Below are 24,868 nucleotides of genomic sequence, written 5' to 3'. Positions count from 1 at the left end.
TTAAACCAAAATTAAAATTTTAAATTTTGATAAATAATTCAAGTAATGACTAAATTTGATCACATTACAAAAGCTTAGGCATAAATAGTTCCAAACAATAGTTCGATAGTCAATAACAAACAATAAATGAAAGCCATTGTACTCTTTTTCCTTTTCTCTATTTCCTTTTTTTGGTTAAAAAAACAAAGTTAATAATAATGAGACCCCATTTTAAGACGAGAGAGAGAGAGAGAGAGAGAGAGGAACTCGGGGCCAATCCCATGGCTTGAGAGACGGCGAAACAATCAACCGATGTCAGTCACAATCTCATCAACAGCAACGGGGCTTATCACCCTTTCAACTTTCTGATCAACGCCATTAATTAACATCTCCTGTTCCAAGTGGAAACAATAGGTCTCAAAAACCTGTGAGCTCACCGCCACTCCAAAATCCAAAAGGAAAAGCAGTTCTAATTCTAGCCTGTTCAGCTCAGCATTGCTCACTCCTCCTACCCGAGCATAGAACGCATTGTTATAGTGCCTGAATTAGCAAAAATCCAAGAATCCTTTAAAAAAAAAAAGAAACAAAAATAGGTAAAGGGTTGTCGAAGAAGGCACTTACACATCATCAAGAACCTTAGAAGCAACCATGACACAGGTGACTAGCAATCGGTGCACGTTCAAGGATATGAGGAGTGAATCGGGATGCTTATGGGCCAATCTGTCTATATAAACGTATCCCAACACAAAGCATGAAGGGCTGCAGTTTGTGTACTTATAGATCCTCTCCAAGTAGTTTGGTATGCTTATATTTGGAGCCCTAACGCCATGAAACGCGTTCAAGCTTTTACCAAGAGGAGCAGAGATGGTACCATTGCGGTCCAAGTTCAATCCATCTGGCTGCTCGGTTAGGACCTCAACGAGCTTGTCGTTTCGGGCCACTAACTTTTCTAAAACCGAGGAAATTATGGTGAGGACTCTTGGTGTTGGTGTTGTGTCGGCTTGGATTGGATCCGGTTGCCGGATTGGGTGGGTGGGGTAGTCGCCGGTGGCTAACATTTAGTCCATTGTGTGAAGAAGGAAAGTGTTGGAGATATTTGGGTGGCTAAGACTTATGAGCCTATCTATTTGGCTGACTAATGTGGCATAGGAGATGGGTATAGCTAGTTTTGTCATGGGTTTTTGATGTTATTAAGGTAAGCGAGTGGGGGGACTTAGGTTGTAATTTGGACGGAGGAGATGTAAGGGTTGTCTGGCTAGGTGCGCCGGAGAGAGTTTGAGGCGTTAGATGCAATGCGGTCCCACGAGTGGATGGGATGGGAAGGGATTGGGTTTAATCGGATAGCAACAATTCGTTGGATTGAATGTTTGGTGGGGAGACGGCAGCCAGTTTGGCTCGGATTGCGAGCCTTCTTCTTGCCCTTGTAAATTGTAATTCCATTTTCTTAGGGTTTATTTATACACAAAAGAGTAATTATTACATTTTTTATAATTATAAAAATTATAATTTTTTAGATATATTTAGTTGATAGAGTGTAATTATATTGTAATTTTTTATGCCATGTTTACATAATTTTATATTTTAAAATATTAAATACTATAAAAATTATTAGCACGATAAAATAAATTCTAAACAAGTAACAAAAATGAAAATCAAATCATCTTGTATATTATGTTAGTCCAAAAATAGTTGATAATAAGACTACTAATAAAAATAACAAGAACAACAAAGATCATATGAAATTTTATCTAATTGTTCTAGTGCTCCATATTTGTTAAGTTATCCCTCTTTAATATTTAATATAAGCTCATTTCGTTGAATGCTGGTTCTTGATCGAGTTTATCATCATTATCATCTGAATATGTATCATTAAGATTATCAAGATCTCTTTCTTATATTTACTTTTTGAAGTATGAATCATCCCAGATCCACCTATAAATGAAACTATGAAATATGCAACATGCTAATACGATCTAACCTTATGTTTTTTTATGTTATACTAAAGTGATGTTGTTAGTATGAGAAATTTTATTTAGAACAATAAATGTCCTCTAACCACATTTTGGAGCCTTGATTGTCTCAAATTAAAGAGTTCGCGAGCCGTTTTTGGTGCTTGTGTTCAACTCCATTCTCTCAAATGATATCATACCATATTTGGGTTCATGATGCAATTAGTCTATAGTTTTAATAATAAAAACTTATACAAACTTAATTTGGAGAAAGAATTATGTTAAATTACAACCTTTTATAATATATAAATTAAGTAAAAATAATATAAAATGTATAATATATAATCTTTATAAATTTCTATGAAATGCCGAATAGTTTTCATAACCTTTTGTGAATAATATATTTTTGTCATAACTTTATAAAGTTTTTTTATTATAATTAAGTTATGATAAAAGAAAGTATAATACTTTTCTTTTTACGAATAAGCATAATATTTTTATAATATATAGTATAGATACATAAATAAGTTATGTCATTGGACATAACTTTTATAAATAAATATATTATAACATTTTTATAACATGTAAATTATTTTTATAATAATTTTTCATCATAGCTTTAAAAGATTTAAGATTTAAATAATATTTTTTGTTATAACTTTATAAAATACAAATAAATTAGTTTTATAATATAATAAATCTTTAGTCATAACCATCCCAAACACTCATAAGTATTTATGTTTATAATATAAAAATTATAACTTAAACTTGTATAAAAATATTTTTTTAAAATTTAATTTGGGTGTAATTATTTTCGTAATTACTCCAATTCTCACTCTCCCCCTAAGAATTGGAAACTATAATTGGGGAATTACAATTATACTCAATTCAGTGCGACCTACCAATTACAATGGTTACCCAAACATGCAGTGTTTATGTAATTACAAGTAATTATACTCAAATCCAATTACTAGGTGACTTTCCAAACACTACTGTGTTAAAAGGTAAAAAAGTAAAAATTTATATTTTAGGCATTCTCATTAACAAACGTTTTCAATTTGGTCACCTCCTATTAGTTTGGGGTTAGGCAATATTATTTTACACTAATTTTAGTCACCCAAACTAATAAGTTTTCATTTTAATCATTCATTTCCTTTTTTAGGATTAATTTTAATTTTCTAAAAAGAAACTAAGCTTTTACAGGAAATTGCATTATTCAACTGCAAAGATGAAACCCAAAATTTCCCCTGTAACTCAATTCCTTGTAAAAACAAGTTTTCCCTTTTTACTGAAAAGAAAAACTAAAATTAATTCTTAAAAAATAAAGGAAATTAAAAAGATAAATGTTTTCCTTGCAAAACCCCAAGTTTTTCAAATAAAAATTTAGGTTTTCCCTTTTATTTTTTTAATACATGCACAGATGGGGTGAAATTTATTAAAGCTAATTTAACCAAGCCGCCAATTTTCTAAGTTTGGAAGATCAATCGACTTGCGACGAATTTTTGGATGGGATCCAGGAATTTTTGGGCTAAGATGTTTGTATAGCGTTTGAAGATATATCTCTTAGCTTCGAAACACACTTTGAATCACTTAATTTCAAGTCCAAAAGCTCAAGTTATGACAATTTGACTGAAGATTGCGTAAATAAAATTTTTGGATGGGATTATTATGGGAAATTACGAGTCTCGGTCTTTAATTTGAAGTTAAATCATATTGGGATCGATTTTAGACTTAATTATTATTATATATGAGCCCAATATTATATTTATTAGTTTTTATTATTTTATTATTTATTTATTTCGAAATTTAAGATATTTTTAAGTATTTAAAGTTGTTTAGGAGTTTTATATTTCTTGGTCAACAAGAAAGCTTAATTCAACTAAAACTATTTTTGTTTAGATTATTAATTAGAGTTTCATTATACTTAAGAGTTTTATTTGGATATAATTAGCTAGCTATATAAATACCTCTTCATTAGTCATTAAAGGCATTGATAAAATTGATTTATTCCTTAATAAAAATTTTAACTCTCGAGTTATTTTCTTTCATGCAATATTGCTTTATTGTGATTTTTAGAAACAATTTTTTCTTCTCAATTTTCTTTAAGGAGTCGTGAGAATTCATTTTTCATCCTTCATCCTTCAATTTTTCAATGATTATTTTTTAGAGGGTTGATTAGTGCCATTAATTGTAACACCCCGAAAGTTGCTACAGTAAGAAAGTGAGATATTGTCCTTGATATAGTAAAATAAGGAAATAAATTGACAAAAAGGGAAATTTTGAGTTATGTCAACAAAATCTATTTAGGAAGTATATTATGATATATTAATTCAAGAAAGGACTAAATAAAAAAAGTGAGAAAAGTTGTGGCCCAAGAGTAAATACTCAAAATTTAAGGGGTTGAAGTGTAAATATGGAAAAGTTGAAGGACCAATAGTGAAAATATTTTAAGGGTGGAAGGATCTAGAAACTAAGGAAAATGGATGAATTAGGACCAAATTGAATAAGTGGAAAAAGTATGAGGGGTTAAATCACAATTTTACTAAAATGAGTGATGATTTAATGGAGGAATTTTGAAGGATCATAAGGGGCAAAATGGTCATTTAGCAAGGAAGTTAATTTTGAAGAGTAATGATGATGTTGGTGATATTTAGATTAATTAAATAAATAAATATTAGTTTATTAATATTTTGATTTGACATTTAATTATATTTAATTATTATTTTATTTAGTATATAAGGAAAGAAAAATGAAGAATTCTCTTCATCTTTCCATGGTTCCAACGTGAGAAGAAGAAAAGAAAGGAAAGGAAAAATTTTCTTTCATTTACAATTTGGTCATTTTATAAAAAATTCACCATTTTCACTTAGAAATCAAATGAATTTCCATAGCCATCAAGAGAGAAAAATAATAAGGAGACTTTGGGGGAGCTAGAATATCAAGTTAGATTCAAGAAAATAGAAGTTGGAGGAGAGAGTAAGTCAAGTTAAAGTTTGGTTTCAAGAGAATAAGGTATGAATGTTAAGGTTTTATTTTATTTTTAAGTTTAGTACTGATAGAAAAGCATAAAAATGGTGTTAAAGTAAATATTTCTCATGATGAAATATTGTGTTTTGACATGTTGATGAAGAGAGAAGTTGAGTGAGTGAATCAAGTGGTAGGAGAAGAGAAAAACAAGAGATTTTGATAGAAAAGAGGTAAGTACCCATGAACTTTCTTGTTATATAAGGATTAAAATGTTGTTTTTGTAAAGTAAGTGGTAATTAAGTAAAATATATATAGTGTGTGAAATAATTTCTTAAGTGAAGGAGGAAATTATAATAAAAGTATAATAGTTGGGTTATGTGTTAGCAAAAATATACAAAGTATTAAATAAGTGAAATTATGGGAAAATGTGAAATTTTATGGAAACAATGACTAAATTGAAAGACTTGAGAAATATATGTGGTGGAAATAATACAAGTGATATACATAGAAATTTGATATGGAAAATGAGATAGTAGAATTAATTATGTGAATTAAGTGAGATGTCATAGAAAAATTGTGTAATAATGAATAGAAAACTTTTATGAAAAAAAGTGATTAAATTGAAAAGTTATAAAAGTTTACAAGAAAATATTGATAATGAAGCACATAGTGAAAAATAAAAGAATATATGAATTTTGTAATCCAAACTACAATTATTTCCTAAGTTGTGGAAATTAAGAGTTAAATCGTAAATTTGAGAAAAATTATATTAGAAATAGAAAAGTGAAGTGCATAATACTTAGAATGAGAAAAATTGATGTTGTAGTGAATTTTGGAATATTAATAAGTATTGAATTATGTTATATGTGTTATTAAAAGTAAAATATATTGCTACATGAAATTTTGTGTTAAGGACTAAATTACAAAAGATATAAAAGTGATATGTGAAATACATGATAAAGATTATTAGTGAATTATGGATGAATAATGAATTTAGAAATATATTACATGTGTTAAAGATAGTGCAGATATAAGTATACGGATTATTGGTACAAGGATTAAATTGTAAAGTATGTAAAAGCATTATGCGAAAAGTGTAAAAGTGATAAGTGTGCATATTATAATTTGCCCAAGTAGACGAGATTAGAACTACTAGGATATTAGTGGTGTGTCCATTAAGGAACCCTAGCGCGCTCTCTGATTATTAGCACGTTAGTGCTCTCCGATTATTAGCACAATAATGCTCTCCGTTTAGCACATTTGTGCTCTCTGTATAACACTTTAGTGCTCTCTATTTAATAGTGCATAATAATGCACCTCTGTATCAGTTTCGTATATCCTAAGTGTTCTGTTTAGTCTACTGAGCCTCTACTAAAAAGGTAAATAATTTTCCTTACAAGGTAAATGTTTATCTCTGATTCATGTTTAAAATATTGAATTAAAAATAAATTGTGACAGAAATAGTGAAAAAATCATGAAAATTTACACTAAATGGTGAAATATGATACATGTATAAAAAGAGTAGTAATTTTTATAAGTTGATTTAAGGACTTAAGGATTAAATTGTGAAATAAGTAAAAAAGTTACAAATGAATATGATAAATAAACAAAGAAACAAGATATCAGAAGTTAAGAAATTTAATAGAATTTAAATATTATGAGTACTTACTAAGTCTTCACCGACTTAACGCGTTTATTTTCAACGCGTAGATAAAGTGCTTTTGAAGAGTCGTAGTTGAGGTCGTGGACATCCATCTCATCACATCTCCAAGTGCCAAAAGGATATGTTTCAAAATTTTGAATAAAATGACATGTACTTAGGAAGATCAAGTGTGTTCCAAGTAGTAGGGATTAAAATATAAGTTATGAAAACTTTATTTTTTTTATGTTCAAATGTAATATTTCTATAACAGTTTCCTTAGGTCGAACCGGGTATAGGGGTGTTACATTAATTATTTCTTGGATGGTTGATTAGAACTATTAATTGAATTTGTTGATATTTATATCTCAAAGGGTTCAATTGGACAACTATCTTCTATTCATATCTATCAGTTTATTCGATCCATCTTCCACTTTTAATTAATTAATTAATTATTGTTTTAAATATTTATTCTTTGTTTTTAAATTTCTTCTTTTAGTTGTTTTTGTTTTCTTTGTTTTCCTAAATCTATTTGGCTTCTTCTTTTCATATCAGATTTGAATCTTCTTGTGTCAAACAACTTGAAAAACGGTCTTGGTCCGCTGCCCCTATCATTTTTATACAACCAATGTATCTTCCATGTCCATTTTACGGTCCATGAAGACTAATCCTTTCGGGGATCTATGATTGCCTCTTCTAACAATGTCATTTACAAGGTTTTCCCTTTTATCGAAAAAACTAAATTAATTCTAAAAAGAAAAGAAAATAAAGGAAATATAAAATATGAAATGCTTTTTCCTTATAAAACTCAAGTTTTTTCCTATAAAACCCCAAGTGTTTTTCATTTTATTGGGAAATACTAAAATTAATTCTAAAAAAACTAAAGGAACTTTAAAAGATAAAATAAGTAACTCAAATGAAAACTTACAAAAGTTGGGTGACTAAATGATTATTGAATTAATGGTGGGTTACCAAAATGAAAACGGTTATTAACAACAATGCTTAAAATGTAATTTTTTTATTCTCGAGGCGTAAAATGAAAACTTATAAAAGTTGAGTGACCAACTGTATAGTTTACTGTAACACTCATACTCGGTCTGGTCATTAGACCCGAGCTATGGAATGTTACAACAATCATTGGAGCAAATCACATTTAATACAGGCTTTAAAATTCAATTAAACAATACAACATTTTATAATCCATGCATAATATGATTTACAAACTAAACCGAGTCTTAATCGAGTTGACCTGAGAAAAATTAAGGATCAATCTGAAACTATTTCAAAATTAATGAAAATTTTACAAACATGGGTCACACGGCTGTGACTCAGCCCGTGTGTATCACACGACCATGTGACCAAGCCGTGTAACAACCGGGAACCGTGTGGTTTTTAATACATTCCACTTCTAGTGATCACACGACCGTGTCACCAACCCGTATGTCAGACCATATGATACATAAACATGACATTCTGTGCATAATTCAATTCAATCTTGTAACACATCAACTAATGCACTTAACCTTAACTCAAACCTATACAAAACCCTCTCATACACATACCATCACATATCATTCTTTAAACCTTTAAACCAATGTAACACATTTGGCACCCAACATACAAAAATTCCATCCATTCCTTCAATTCATGTCAATTTAGGATAAAACAACCTATAAATATCATTTGCCTTTAACACATTCATATCCATCATACCATATCCACAACAAAATGCCATTTTAACCATAAAGTATAACATGATCAAAACATGAAATACACACATTCATGCATATTGTTTACATTTATCCCAACACCAAAATATTATATAGAGACCAAAGCAACATGTCTCAAAATCAACATACATACACAACGACACCTATGTACATGCCACATAAAATCGAGCCAAAACAAACAAAATTCTACCGAAACTTGAGAAGGATAGTGTGAGCTTTGATGTGATCTGATCCACTCGACCCCACCTATCGATCTACAAGGATGAACAAGAAGCAAAGTAAACATACTAATACTTAGTAAGTTCGTATGAAAATTTAACTTAACTTACCTCGATATTAAGCAATATAAATAATTGAAACATATGGCACAAAACATGTTATAAACCATGGCATCCTTATACAATTTACACCACAAATCCCATGGCTAGTACATCACATAAATACATCATATCAAATGTCATAGGATTTCATTCATACACAAATAATCATATCATTTAATACAAGTTCATCATACAACCTTGTAAATAATATCTTTCTGATTCATTACTTTTTGTTTCATTAAACATTTTCACCTGGATAACTATAGTAAAGTAATATCGGATAGACGAGACTTAAATTGCTCTCACGAGTTAGGGAGAGTTAGCAATGCATGCAAGATTTCAACCATCGACAAAATAACCAACACCAGTACATAGTACCTGCTATATTTATATGGCATGAAAGCCAACACCGGTACATAATACATGTTGTATGTATATGGTATGATAGCTAACACCGATATATGGTACCTGTTGTATTTATATGGCATGAAAGTCGATACCGATACATAGTACTTGTTGTATGTATATGGCATGATAGCCGACACCGTTACGTAGTACCTACTGTATGTATATGACATGATAGCCAACACCGATACATAATACCTGTTATATGTATAACCTAATTGTTTACTAAGTTCACTTGAGCCATAAATCCATTTCAACCTTCAAAACTATCATAACATTGTCATATATATGTAACATGATTCAATTAACAATCCATGTATCTTCCATTCTAAATAACTATTCATTTCACACTGACTATTATCGTACTTATACTAACCTTTTCATATTGAAAAATAATCCATATACATTTTAAACTGTGTAATATCATCAAATACACATAATTAATTTTACAATAATTTCACAATCATTCAATACCATACATCTATTCATATTTATCATAAATTTCATATTTTACAATTTAATCCATTTGATGCAAAAACTTTGTATATATATAACATTTCTATTTAACAATAAAATAAAATAATACAAACATATCAAGAATTAATAAGGTAAGTCAATATGAACTTACCTTACAAAAACATCTATATAAAAACATCGAGGACTAATCTACAAAATTGACTTTCTCTTGATTAAACTCATTCGGTTCTATTCTCGATCCATATGATAATTTATTTTAAATTATCAATTCTAATTACCTTAAAACATATTACTCAATATACATGTCAACTTAATTTCAATTTTCACAATTTTCCTAAAGTTTCACATTTTATTCAATTTAGTCCCTAAAACTGAATCTGTCATATCTTTCACAATTAAACCTCGTTTCACAATACAAGTTCAAATAAATCCTTTTACATCCCTCTAAAATCAATGGTTATAGAAATTTCATGCCAAATCGAGATATTTTCATTTTAGTCCCTGTAATAGCCATTTTGCCCGGGGCCCATATGACCCAAACCCAACCAACCCAAAAATAAAAATAAAATACCCCAACCCATTACAATTAGATTAGCCCAACTAATAACAACCCAATAGCCCACAAGACTTAAAAATTTTTCAGCCAAACCCTAAGTTCCCTTGCGCCGCAAGCTTCCATGTGTGGCCTCCTCGTCTGCCACACCCTCGCGCATGCCTTCTGCCACCACCGTCGGTCTCGCCTGACACCTGCAGAGGGAAATAAATGCAACGCAACAGAAGAATACAATGAAAAAGAGCAAAAAGCAAAAAAGAATAGAAAATGAACAGTTGTAATCGGCTATAAAAGCCTTGATCAAATCGTTGTAATATTTTTTTTACGAACACACATATATTGGAATAAAAAAAAGAAACCGAGATTAAAGAAAAGGTTGATTTTAAACCGTTCTCTTCGTTTTCTTGTTATTTTATTTATTTGTTTTATCTTATTTTATTCTTTTTTCTTTTGCAAGTCTATTTTAAATAACTATAATAAAAAAATCAAAAGCAAAAAAAAGGGGGAAGGGAACTCACCGAAAGTGGCCGTGGTTACGCCGTCGGAGGGTCTCTCTTCCGTCTCCCGAATCGGGTCCAAGAGGGCAAGAACCTCCATTGTTTTCGACTCCCATGGGTTGAGAGAGCTTTGGCTCTCTAGGATGCCGAGGAGCAGAGGCTAACGGGCCCATTTTCCGGCACCGTTGGTGGTGCGACGGAAGTCTTGAGAGACCGTCGGCCATTTGAGAGGGGAGGGTGTTGAGAAAAAAAACTGAGGCTCCTGCATTTTTTTTTTGAAAACCTGAAAAAGTGAAGCAAAAGAAATATATTTTGGTTTATATTAACCATTAAACGACGCCGTTTAAGGGAGGAAGATCTGCGCATTATTGCCCTAATGGGTAATTTGCGCCTTTGGTCCCTCCAATCCTACGGCGCATTCAACACAGCCTTTTATTTCATTTAATTTTGGCCACATAATTTGGCACATATTCCAACCTAGTCCTGCGCAAAACGATGCGCCTAAGGGACGGGGAATTTTCGCAATCGGTCCCTTGATTTTGAGCACGTTTTATTTCAGTCATCGACAATCCCTTTTTATTTATTTACAGTTTGGACCCCCGAATTTTGGTTTGATTTTAATTTCATCCTTTAGTTCATTTAATTTATTTATTTTTTTAAAAGAAAAAGGGAGTTCCTCCATTATTTATTTTAAGTTATGTATACATATATATTATTTACCTAATATCTTTCTTATTATTTGTATTATTTGATTTAAGTCATTATATATACACATACATATTTTTATAATTTATATACATATACATACTTATGTATATTTCTTATTATATCATATAATTTATATATATGTACATATTTTTATTTATTAAATATATTTTTATATTTCATATTTTCTACATACATATATATACTTATATATTTACATATTTTCATTCATATACCTATACATGTATATACATACTTACATATATGTTTATATTTAATAATCTCACAATATGTATACGTACATAAGATTTTTTTTCATAATGATATGTGCATACATACACTTTTATAATACATATATACACGCACATGCATTTTGTAATTCATATATATATATATATATATTATTTTTTGTAATTTTAAAATATATGTATTTACATAAACATATTCTCATTTTTCTTTTATATAGTTTTATATATATATATATTTTATTTTTATTATATTCATTGTTGTTGTTTTTTTTTATTTCATTTATGGGGATCATTTATCATTTGTTTTGAAGTATCTTTATAAATCATTTATTTTGAGCCATTGTTTTCTTAAATTAATTTATATATTGTTTCGTTTTGTTCGTTTTAGTTATTGATATTTGTATTCGATGTATAGTGTAATTATTGCCATTATGTGTATTAACTCGTTTATTCGTATTTTCGTGCTATGGTAATTCGTTCGTGTACCCTTTTCTTTGAAAAATTGTTTCTCCATGTTGTAAATTGTCATTCCATCAACACAACCGCTTTTTCACACACTATTTCAAACGTTACATTTATTCTTACCCAAACGCATAAAAATAAAAATTTCTAAAATAAAGGTAATATTCAGTATTTAGTAAATTCGAGAAATCGTGCCCTAACTTACTGGGTTTCGATTTTTCTCGTATTGAACCTAAATAACCGAATATCCTTTTAAAATTAAAATAAATGAGGTTTAAATAAAAAAATAAAAGGCAAGCTTACTTTCAAAAAATACGAGGTGTCGTGTCCTAACTTACTGGATGTGATATCTTGTTACTTCGAGATAAGGAGGCATTTTCCATTTTGGATTTATTCAAGTAATTTTAAAATAACACAATATAAAGAGGGATCGTATTTTTAAATTCTTTTCGAGTTTTTAATTTTCGACACCAAGACATTAAGTAATCAACTAGGTACCAATTTTGGGCGTATCGAGGGTGCTAATCCTTCCTCGTGCGTAACCGACTCCCGAACCCATTTTTCTGAATTTCGTGGACCAAACTCGTTGTTTTACTAAAATTAAATTTTTTTATTAAAAATAACCCCTTTTACGAGGTGACCTGATCACACCTCATCAAAAAGATTGGTGGCGACTCCCACTTTTGTTTTCATTTTTCAAAACCCAAGTCGACCCTTTTTTGATCAAAAAAATGGTGTCAACAGCTTGGCGACTCCGCTGGGGATGAGATATGTGAAGCCACGTGTTGATTACTTTTTATCTTTTTGTCAAAAATCAAGAATTTAATTTAAATTTACAATCCGTTCATTGCATTTCATTCGTCTTTATTACGATCTTCATCATTGTGGTTTTATAGTTGTTGTGTTGGTTTAAGTCTTAATATATCTCTGCACATTGCATTGCATGACCGTTGGTCACACCTTTTAAGTGAGAGTGAGAAGCTATTTCCTTCGTGAGGTCTTCACCTCCGTGCAGGATAACGGATCGCTTTCGGGATACATCCGTACCTATATCTTCGTGAGATTTTCATCTCCGTGCAGCCATAGGGAAATGTATTCCCCTGAACCGAACTCAGTCCGTATGAGCTTATAATGGGTGAGGATCGAGGAATCTACTAGTTCGGGTACCTTCGCTTTAGAGCTGAACCACATGTAGTGAACCTAAGAGCCTACCCTAGGAAGAACCACTTCAAACCCCTAGTGGTCACCCAAGTAGTTGTTCTATTTATTCTTGCTTGCTTTTGCTTTGTACTAACCTGTTTTCTTTTGTTTTGATTATGATTGTATTGCACTATTATCATTTAAAAGAGGTGTAGATTTACGTTCAGTTGCTAAATAGAGAGCTTGTCATAAGAAAATGGGTTTCTTGATAAAGTGGATGACGATACGGTTGTCCGAATATGGTCTAAAAAAACGTGATAAGAAAAGGATGATAGTTTAACGGAAGACTACAAGACTATTGCTCCGTTGCCCGAGGATTCAAGATGACAAAGATTATTCGAGAGCCGCTGAACCTTCTTAAAAAGAAACCAATAAGCATTACGAGGATGAGTAAGTAGCGAGTCGCGGCTCGGATCAAGCAAAAAGGAGATAGAAGAGACATCTTTTTGAAGAGTTCGTGTAATTTATCTTAACGCTCGAATGAAGAAGAGGATCGATTGTCTCCGCATATGAGGGCAAAGCCGTATATATATCCGTTTTATGTACAGAGATTTATTTTCTAGTAAAGTTGTTCTAATAGAGTTGAATCAGAATCAACATCTCTTTTTTGCATTCATTCCACGCATCTGCATTACATTTCATTGCATCATTTGCATTAAATTTCACGAAAGAGCCTTAATTAAACGAGATTATTTCAGTTAATCTGGAAACCAACAAGAATCCACTAACCAAATATCACTACGGTACCGGCCGCAAAACAAAAGCAATGGATCAGAGGTTAGAAAGATTGGAAAAATTACAAAAAGAGATGCAAGATTAGATGTAGGAACGACTAGATAAAATCCAGCAAGACATGCAAGAATCCCAGAACACTATGATGAACAAATTGGAGCAGTTATTGGCTGGAAGGAATGATAAAGGAAAAAGCCATTTAGTTAATTCTGGGGTTGATCATGAGGGCCCTATTTATCTTCTAAGTTTCACCCCAATAGGCATCCAGGCACAACCGGATATGTTCCCGTAAAGAGTACCTGTCACTGTCAGACCTCAATATACGGCTGGTGCCTCAGTACCAATGCACTTTCAAACGGGCTTGGGTTCTAATCCCGGAGACAAACCCTACTAATCCTATGGTCCCTGATCTCGATGATGTGGCAGAAATAGAAAAAGCAAGAATGGACCTGCCAAAACAAATCGATGACTGATGTAGATGGCTAAAGGAAAATTTTAGAGCCATGGAGAACACCGACTACCATTGTGGAGTTGACGCCAAGGATCTAAGTTTGGTCCCTGATTTAGTGCTCCCGCCTAAGTTCAAAATGCCAGAGTTTGAAAAGTATAACGGGACTAGTGGTCCTGAAGCTCATATCACTATGTTCTGTCGAAGGATGATAGGATACGTCAATAATGATCAACTGTTAATCCACTGCTTCCAGGACAGTTTGATCGGGTCGGCTGCCAAATGGTACAACCAGTTAAGCCGTGCCAATATTCACTCATGGAAGGACTTGGCGCAAGCTTTCATAAAGCAGTACAACCATGTAACAGACATGACACCCGATAGAATCACATTGCAGAACATGGAAAAGAAGCAAAGTGAGAGCTTTAGGCAATATGCCCAAAGATGAAGAGAGGTAGCGACACAAGTCCAGCCACCTCTTCTGAAGAAAGAAACCACAATACTTTTCATCAACACTCTGAAAGCCCCATTCATTAACCACATGTTGGGAAGCGCTACTATGAACTTCTCAGATATGGTAATGTCTGGCGAGATGATTGAAAACGCCATAAGAAGTGGGAAGATAGATGTGGGGGAAGGTGCCAAAAGATCAACCCTAAAGCACAAAGAAAATGAAGTGAGCAACCTGAGCTTATATAATAAAGGGTATTCAAAATCAGTCACTGTAGGCCAGCCAAATACGGTAGCAGCTAGCTATCAAGGCCCTTCGAAGAAAGAATCCAACTCGAGGCCAAACACAGAAAGACTCCAGTTCACACCTATCCCGGTGACATATAAGGAGTTATATCAGAAACTGTATGATGCGCATGTAGTAGCTCCGTTCTACTCTAAACCCATGCAACCTCCATACCCTAAATGGTACGATGCGGATGCCGAATGCGAGTATCACGTAGGAACTACGGGGCACTCGATTGAAAAGTGCACTACCTTTAAAAAGCTAGTTGAAAGGTTCATTAATATGGACATTGTGAAGTTTGGCGATCCATCTGGACCTAATGTGGCAGGAAATCTGTTACCCAGTCATCCAGACCTAGGGGTAAACGCAATAATTGAGAATGGAGGGAAGAAAACCAGAACTAATGTTACAGAAGTAAAAACCCCACTGAAATGAGTTTTGAAACAAATGATAGACATGGGATTAACCATTCAGAATTTGGAGGAGAGACCAGAAGGGATGAGGAGCTACTGTGGGTTCCACGCTAAAGAAGACCATGAAATCCAGGAGTGCGCTGAATTCAAAGCCTTAGTGCAAAGTCTAATGGATAATAAAGAGTTGGAATTCTTTAAAAAAGTCAAAGGCCCGGAAGAAATGTTGAGAAATTTGAATGTTAACGCCGTATCTGAAGAGGGAACTGGGGAAGATAATTTATGAGGCATCTACCCTTAACGCATTTGGGAGTGTTTTGAACAATGAGATTGTGGAAGAGATCCTTGTATTTTTTAGACATATTTCAAAGTAATGTCCAAAACACGCTTATTGCTCTAAGCCTAGGAGCAATAAGAATCCTTTTGTGAGATAGGCTTATGTTCAATATCTTTATTTTAATAAAATACATCTTTGTTTCTCACTTCGAGCAAATATTCCTTTATTGTTTCCATTTCATTCATAATCATACTGTACAGATAAATATTCATATATTCTTTTATTTTTTGGATCTGCCTTCGTCCCTACAACAGGTCTCCAGATATCAAATATATGAGCGACACTGCTATTGACTCAGAATTTCCTTTTAAGCAAGATATGTGTCCAGATGAGCCTCAGGACTTTGAAGATAACTGAGATAGTAACTTATCCCCTGATTTGTTAATGATTGTAGAACAAGATCCTACCTTACAAATAATCTATGGAAGTCTTGGCCTTTCTTTATGTGGGGTACGGATGTCATTGAGCCAATATCGTCTAAGGCGATCATCAATTCATCTTTATGGTCGTCAATTACCACACTAAGTGGGTAGAAGCTGCTTCATATGCCGATGTCACAAAAAACGACGGTCAGTAAATTCCTGAAAAAAGAAATTATATGTTGGTATGGGATGCCGAAAATGATCATATTTGATGATGCACCAAATTTGAACGATAGCACGATATCAGAAGTTTGCAGTCTGTTCAAGATTAACACCATGTCGCCCAAAATGAACGATTCAGTGGAGGCAAAAAAAACCAAACAAAAAAAAACAAAACAAAAAATGAAAAATTAAAAATTAAAAATGAAAAAACAAAAAGATAAAAAAACTCTACCAGGGTAACTTATTTCTCATTGGTATATAGAATAGAGGCAGTTTTACCCATCAAAGTTGATATTCCTTCCCTTTAAGTCTTGTCAGAGCTGAAGTTGGACGAAGCAGAATAGATTCAGGACCGATATGATCAGTTAGATTTGATTGATAAGAAAATGTTGAAAGTTATCCGTCATGGTCAATTGTACCAAAAGCGAATGATGCGAGTTCACCAAAATGTTCGCCCAGAAAATTCCATGAGGAGGACCTGATATCGAAGAAGATCCTTCTCATAGAAAATAACTTCAGAAGAAAGTGAATGCCAAAATGGAAAATGACCTTATGTGGAAGGCATTATCTAAAAAAACGTTGATATTAACCAAGATAGATGACAAGAACCTGCCTAATCTTGAGAATTCTGATTCAAGCAATAAATACTTCACTTGAAAAAAAGAAATGAAAAGAAAAAAGAAAAGAAAAGAAGAATGAAAAAAGAAAAAGAAGAGGCCAATGTTAAAACCCGCAAAGGGCGCATTGAGACCGAAGGGGTTTTGAATTGAAAACCCAGGAATGGCAGTTCAAATTTTGATCAAAAGTGGGGCATGCAGTAGTCTTGTCCTCTCCAAATTAATAAGAATGAGAGATGCTACATCTTGGGGCATCAATAAAGTCTTCTAGGACTTCTAAACACATATCAAGTTCAAAAAGGTCCTCAATAAGTTAGGAGCAGAGAAGCTCATGCCATGATATCTGGAGCACCTCTTTCCATTTTATTCATTTTTTGTATTTGTGACAAAATACGCCATCTTGATTAATTTATTCTCATTTTGTATTCTAGCAAAATTTGCTATCTTGATTAATTTGTTCATTCAGAGCTTTGCTCTCAATAATTTTTCATCTTATCCATTGTGATAATCCTTTCATCTTATTTATCTCGTATCTTAGCAAACTTTGCTATCTTGATTGATTCATTCATTTCGAGCTTTGCTCTCGACAAAATTTCATCTTGTCCATTTTGATAATCATTTTCAAGCATTTTTCATTGAAATAACGATTATTGGACTGATAATATTCAAGCAAAAGAAGTTTTGCATATTACTCTGAAAGTTTCTAAATAGTACAAGGACCTAAAACAGGGCTATTGTTTAGAACTAACCAACTTAAGGGTTAGAAGCATTGGAGAAGGAATAGTGTAAATTGCAACTATTTCTTTGGTTTTTCTGTCAAAAATACCAGTTGAATAAGAAGGCATTGGTGATAAAACCTTGATGAACAATGAGGAATGACAATCTAAGCATTAAAAATGGATCATTCTCATGACATTCTACAAATATCATACATACACATCTAGTTAGGAGCATTTGATTCATTCTAATCATAACATCCTAAACGTTAGGCATAAATAGGTCCATGAAATGGATTTTACAGGTCATGTTCCCCAAAGAACAGATCAATGAAGTTACCCATACCCTGAAGTTGCAGTGGGATAGATTGAAGTCATCATATCCAACATTATCTCCCTGAGCAGCAGTGGAGAAAGTTGAAGAAAGCAAGTCTTGTCTTCCTGTATTGGCAGCGAAGTAGACTAAATATAACAAGTCTTGTCTTCCTGTATTGGCAGTGAATTAGACTGAAGATAGCAGATCTTATCTTCCTGTATTGGCAGCAAAGTGGATCGAAGATAGAAGATCTTGTCTTCCTGTATTGGCAGCGAAGTGGATCGAAGATAGCAGATCTTGTCTTCTTGTATTGGCAGTGAAGTGGATCGAAGATAGCAGATTTTGTTTTCCTGTATTGGCAGTGAAGTAGATCGAAGATAACAGGTCTTGTCTTCCTGTATTGGCAGCGAAGTAGATCGAAGTTAACAAGTCTTGTCTTCCTGTATTGGCAGCAAAGCAGACTGAATATAGCAGATCTTATCTTCCTGTACTGGCAGTGAAGCAGATCGGAAGCACCAGTCTTATCTCCCTGAGCAGTAGTGGAGTAGGTTGAAGATTGTAGATCTTATCTCCCTAAACAGTAGTGGAGTAGATCGAAGACAGCAAATCTTATTTTCCAAGCGGTGCAGTGGAGCAGATTAAAGCTACAACGGTGAATCCTGCTTCCCCGACATTGCAATTAAAAATATTGAAGTCGCAACGGCGAATCTTACTTCCCTGGCAGTGCAGTGGAACAGATTGGAGCTACAACAATGAATCTTGTTTCCCCGACATTGCAATTAAAATGATTGAAGCCGCAACGGCGAATCTTACTTTTATGGCAATGCAGTAGAGCAGATTGAAACTACGATGGCGAATCTTGCTTCTCTGACATTGCAATTAAAAAGATTGAAGCTGCAACGGCGAATCTTACTTCCCTAGCAATGCAGTGGAGCAGATTAAAGTTACGACGACGAATCTTGCTTCCCCGACATTACATCGGATTAACCCACAGATCTTATCTCTTTGAAGTTGCAGTAGAGCAGATCACATCCAGTCTTATCTCCCTGAAGTTGCAGTGGAGCAGACAAAAGAAACCAATCCTATCTCCCTAAAGTTGCAGTGGAGCGGATTAAAACCACAAATCTCATCCTCATGGAGTTGCAGTAGAGTAGATTGAAGCCGTATCTCTCTGAAGTGCAATAAAGTGGACTAGAAGGAGGCTACTTAAAGAAGACAAACACCCAAAGAAGTCAAGATTAGGCAAGGCCGGGCAAAATTGGCTCTTTTAAGGTTTTTGCTTCATTCTCGTTACACGATAATGGGCAAAGAGGGGCAGTTGTAATAGCCATTTTGCCCGGGGCCCATATAACCCAAACCCAACCAACCCAAAAATAAAAATAAAATACCCCAGCACATTACAATTAGATTAGTCCAACTAATAACAACCCAATAGCCCACAAGACTTAAAAATTTTTTAGCCAAACCCTAAGTCCCCTGGCGCCGCAAGCTTCCATGCGTGGCCTCCTCGTCTGCCGCACCCTCGCGCATGCCTTCTGCCACTACCGTCGGCCTCGCCTGACACCTGCAGAGGGAAATAAATGTAACGCAATAGAAGAATACAACGAAAAAGAGCAAAAAGCAAAAAAGAATAGAAAATGAACAGTTGTAATCGGCTATAAAAGCCTTGATCAAATCGTTGTAATATTTTTTTTACGAAAACACAAATATTGGAATAAAAAAAAGAAACCGAGATTAAAGAAAAGGTTGATTTTGAACCGTTCTCTTCGTTTTCTTTTTATTTTATTTATTTGTTTTATCTTATTTTATTCTTTTTTCTTTTGCAAGTCTATTTTAAATAACTATAATAAAAAAATCAAAAGCAAAAAAAAGGGGGAAGGGAACTCATCGAAAGTGGCCGTGGTTGCGCCGTCGGAGGGTCTCTCTTCCGTCGCCTGAATCGGGTCCAAGAGGGCGAAAACCTCCATTGTTTTCGACTCCCATGGGTTGAGAGAGCTTTGGCTCTCTAGGATGCCGAGGAGCAGAGGCTAAGGGGCCCATTTTCCGGCACCGTTGGTGGTGCGACGGAAGTCTTGAGAGACCGTCGGCCATTTGAGAGGGGAGGGTGTTGAGAAAAAAACTGAGGCTCCTGCATTTTTTTTTTGAAAACCTGAAAAAGTGAAGCAAAAGAAATATATTTTGGTTTATATTAACCATTAAACGGCGCCGTTTAAGGGAGGAAGATCTGCGCATTATTGCCCTAATGGGTAATTTGCGCCTTTGGTCCCTCCAATCTTACGGCGCATTCAATGCAGCCTTTTATTTCATTTAATGATACGAGCCAATGAGGTGACACTCAAGGGGTTGTTTTTCCTAGTGGTCCAATTACTCGAAGCAAGGCACGACAATTAAAATCAAAGATGAATACTTTTGTCCAAGACTTTGTTGCTACAATTTAATTCATCATGTTCGTGACGTTGACAAATACGGGAATGCAATTCACTGGACCAATCTTGGAATAGTGAAAGCCCATAAGTTGGTGGATTAATCTTTTATATATCTTATTATTATTATTATTTACTTAATTTTCATTGGTTGGGACACATCACTTATGAGTTAAGTAATTTTATTGGTTAGGTTATTATTTATTTATTTTCTTAGATAATTTTAAAGAGTTTTATTAGGATTTCAATTACTCTTGAAAGAGTTTTATTAGGATTCAATTACTCTTGTAATTTGCCTATAAATAGGCTTGCTTTCTACACGTTGGAGGAGAGGTGGAATAAAAAGAGAGTATTTTGTTTTCTTCCAAATTTGTGTGAGGCAAATTTTTGAGAGTAGAGTGATTCTTCTCTTGCTATTTAGTTTGGAGTTTGTTACTTTCGAGGGTATTTCGGAGTTACAAATATTCAAATTTCTTTCCCGTTCATCGGTGTTTCTAGAGGTGCTTCTTCTAGGGGTTTCGTAGGGAGCCGCTCAATCAATGGCGTTTTTGGTTACAAGTTAACCAAGGGTTCCATAGGGCAAATCTATCTTTTTTTTCTTTTATTATTATTATTTAACTAATTTTATTTATTCTCGTTTTATTTCTAATTTGTGTTTCTCTTGTGTCTAGATCCGGGATTCCGCATTATTTAATTTTGGCCACATAATTTGGCGCCTATTCCAACCTAGTCCTGCGCAAAACGATGCGCGTAAGGGACGGAGAATTTTCACAATCGGTCCCTTGATTTTGAGCACGTTTCATTTCAGTCATCGGCAATCCCTTTTTATTTATTTACAGTTTGGACCCCCGGATTTTGGTTTGATTTTAATTTCATACTTTAGTTCATTTAATTTATTTATTTTTTTAAAAGAAAAAGGGAGTTCCTCCATTATTTATTTTAAGTTATGTATACATATATATTATTTACCTAATATCTTTCTTATTATTTGTATTATTTGATTTAAGTCATTATATATACACATACATATTTTTATAATTTATATACATATACATACTTATGTATATTTCTTATTATATCATATAATTTATATATATGTACATATTTTTTATTTATTAAATATATTTTTATATTTCATATTTTCTACATACATATATATACTTATATATTTACATATTTTCATTCATATACCTATACATGTATATACATACTTACATATATGTTTATATTTAATAATCTCACAATATGTATACGTACATAAGATTTTTTTTCATAATGATATGTGCATACATACACTTTTATAATACATATATACACGCACATGCATTTTGTAATTCATATATATATATATATTTTATTTTTTGTAATTTTAAAATATATGTATTTACATACACATATTCTCATTTTTCTTTTATATAGTTTTATATATATATATATATTATTTTTATTATATTCATTGTTGTTGTTTTTTTTTTATTTCTGTTTATGGGGATCATTTATCATTTGTTTTGAAGTATCTTTATAAATCATTTATTTTGAGCCATTGTTTTCTTAAATTAATTTATATATTGTTTCGTTTTGTTCGTTTTAGTTATTGATATTTGTATTCGATGTATAGTGTAATTATTGCCATTATGTGTATTAACTCGTTTATTCGTATTTTCGTGCTATGGTAATTCGTTCGTGTACCCTTTTCTTTGAAAAATTGTTTCTCCATGTTGTAAATTGTCATTCCATCAACACAACCGCTTTTTCACACACTATTTCAAACGTTACATTTATTCTTACCCAAACGTACAAAAATAAAAATTTCTAAAATAAAGGTAATATTCAGTATTTAGTAAATTCGAGAAATCGTGCCCTAACTTACTGGGTTTCGATTTTTCTCGTATTGAACCTAAATAACCGAATATCCTTTTAAAATTAAAATAAATGAGGTTTAAATAAAAAAATAAAAGGCAAGCTTACTTTCAAAAAATACGAGGTGTCGTGTCCTAACTTACTGGATGTGATATCTTGTTACTTCGAGATAAGGAGGCATTTTCCATTTTGGATTTATTCAAGTAATTTTAAAATAACACAATATAAAGAGGGATCGTATTTTTAAATTCTTTTCGAGTTTTTAATTTTCGACACCAAGACATTAAGTAATCAACTAGGTACCAATTTTGGGCGTATCGAGGGTGCTAATCCTTCCTCGTGCGTAACCGACTCCCGAACCCATTTTTCGGAATTTCGTGGACCAAACTCGTTGTTTTAATAAAATTAAATTGTTTATTAAAACCAACCTCTTTTACGAGGTGACCCGATCACACCTTATCAAAAAGATTGATGGCGACTCCCACTTTTGTTTTTGTTTTTCAAAACCCAAGTCGACCCCTTTTTTATAAAAAAAAAATGGTGTCAACAGTCCCTAAACTCAAAACTAATCAATTTCACTTTATAATTTTGTCCATAATTAAAGCTAAGCTTATAACCAAACTATTTAACAAAAAAAAAATCTATGAAAATTTTTTAGAACTTTAACAATTTTACGATTTAGTACCCGGGCTAGTTAGATTAAGTTACAACAATCTCAAAAACATAAAATTTACTTAAAAAAAGAATTAATTTAACTCACCATGCAAAGCTACCAAGCTTGAAGCTTTAAAACCATGGCTTCCCCTATCTCTTTTTGTTTCGCACGGTTGAAGAAGAACGAATGGATGATGGCTTTTTAATTTTTATACTTTGCGTTTCTTTTTATTAATAGTTATCAATATTTTTAATCTATAAAACACCCAAAACCATGCATCCACCGTCCACTAATACTAAAAGTGGTAAATTGCCACTTAAAACCCTAAGCAATTACTTTTTAAGCCTTTTAATTAGTAGAAATCAATAACGATTAATTTTTATAGTTTTTACGATTTAGTCTTTATACATTAATTAATTGCTAATTCGGTAAAATTAGCTATCCAAAATTCAATTCTTCGATAATATAACTCCATCAATATTTATAATAAATATTGCTCAGTTCACAGAAACGAGATCCCGATACCTCATTTTCTAAAACCACTGACTTTAGAGTCGATACACTTGTACCTTAAATAACTATCCACTTAACAAATTCATCATACCAAAATCTAATATGATAATATAATTAACTTGTAAATATTAATAAATAATATTGATTGACTCGATCATCAGAATACGAGATTTCGAAACCACCATTTTCGACACCATTGAAAATGGGTTGTTACATTTACCCAATAATTAAAATATAATTTTTAGCTCTTCAACTTTATAATTAGGTCTAATTTGGCATTTGTACTTTTTCTAGCACACTTTGCTACCATAACTTCACACTTAGCCCATTTTGGCCTCTAAACATGGACTTGGTCAAGATTTAATCACATTTCACAATCTCATGACATCTAGTCATCAAATTTTTATATTTTTCAAGTTTGAGGTTAATTTTCAAATTCAAGTATTAAAGTGGACAAAAATGAATTTAATTACCAAATTCACACACAAAAAAAAAATTATATTAACCCTTTCTAAGACCAAGGGCTATGGGATGTTTAGGAATCAAATATCTTATGCCAATTACAAATTCATTTAAAGAAGGTTTTTTGTCATTACACTATACAAAATGAAGTAAAATATGTTAATAAATGGATGTATGTATAAAGTAGACATGCTCAAAGTATGCTTGGTTTAGGGTTATAAATGAATATAGCATTTGATGAAAAATTTAGTTTTTGTTTATTTATTTTTGTTTGTCAAGTTAAATAAACGAACATAAATAAAGTATTGAGGCTTGTTTATTAATTGAACTGAACACAAACAAAGTTTGTTCAGTTCATTTATGTTCATAAACAAGCTCATTTATATTTATTTATTGTTCCATTAGTATATATTGATAAATTTATTATTTTTTCTCGCTTATTTTATCAAAACAAACATACATGAACAAAAATTTATTCATTTAAGCTAAGTTCATTGAAACTCGATATATATCAAAACTACTTTGAATTAAAGTATTTTCAATTTCAAAATAATCTTAATCATCAAAATTAAGATTTGGTGAAAGCAAAATTAAGTTTGCTCAGCTTGTATGACATATCACAATTGTTAACTTTATTTTTTTTACTAAATGAATATTTAAATACTCCAAGTATATTATTTTGTATTAATTTATTAAATTAAATTAAATTAAAAATGTTACTAAATTTATCATAAAAAATTATGAATTTTATAAAATAAAATAAAATTAAAAGTTAAAAAAACTTTGGAGGGCCAAGTATAAATTTTCATATTTTTATATATTTATTATAAAATAAGAATAAAATTTAAAACTTTCACAAATAAAATTAAGATGATGACAAACCCTTAAACTCTCTCTGTTCCCAAGAGTACTTTGCTTAGAAACCCTA

At 32.2% G+C, this 24,868-nt stretch overlaps 1 protein-coding gene across 1 annotated transcript; it reads right to left on the bottom strand.

The window, feature by feature from the left end:
- LOC105794948 (cyclin-U1-1) lies at positions 1–1,202 on the bottom strand. Its single transcript, XM_012624356.2, has 2 exons — positions 601–1,202; positions 1–519 (listed from the first exon to the last, which is right to left on the bottom strand). The coding sequence occupies exons 1-2, from the start codon at positions 1,035–1,037 to the stop codon at positions 285–287; spliced, it is 672 nt and encodes a 223-aa protein (XP_012479810.1). The 5' UTR covers positions 1,038–1,202; the 3' UTR covers positions 1–284.
- Positions 1,203–24,868: the final 23,666 nt, after the last annotated feature.

The sequence above is a fragment of the Gossypium raimondii genome, chromosome 3 (genome assembly GCF_025698545.1).
Source record: "Gossypium raimondii isolate GPD5lz chromosome 3, ASM2569854v1, whole genome shotgun sequence".
Classification (NCBI taxonomy): domain Eukaryota; kingdom Viridiplantae; phylum Streptophyta; class Magnoliopsida; order Malvales; family Malvaceae; genus Gossypium; species Gossypium raimondii.
This window is presented reverse-complemented; position numbering and strand designations above follow the sequence as displayed.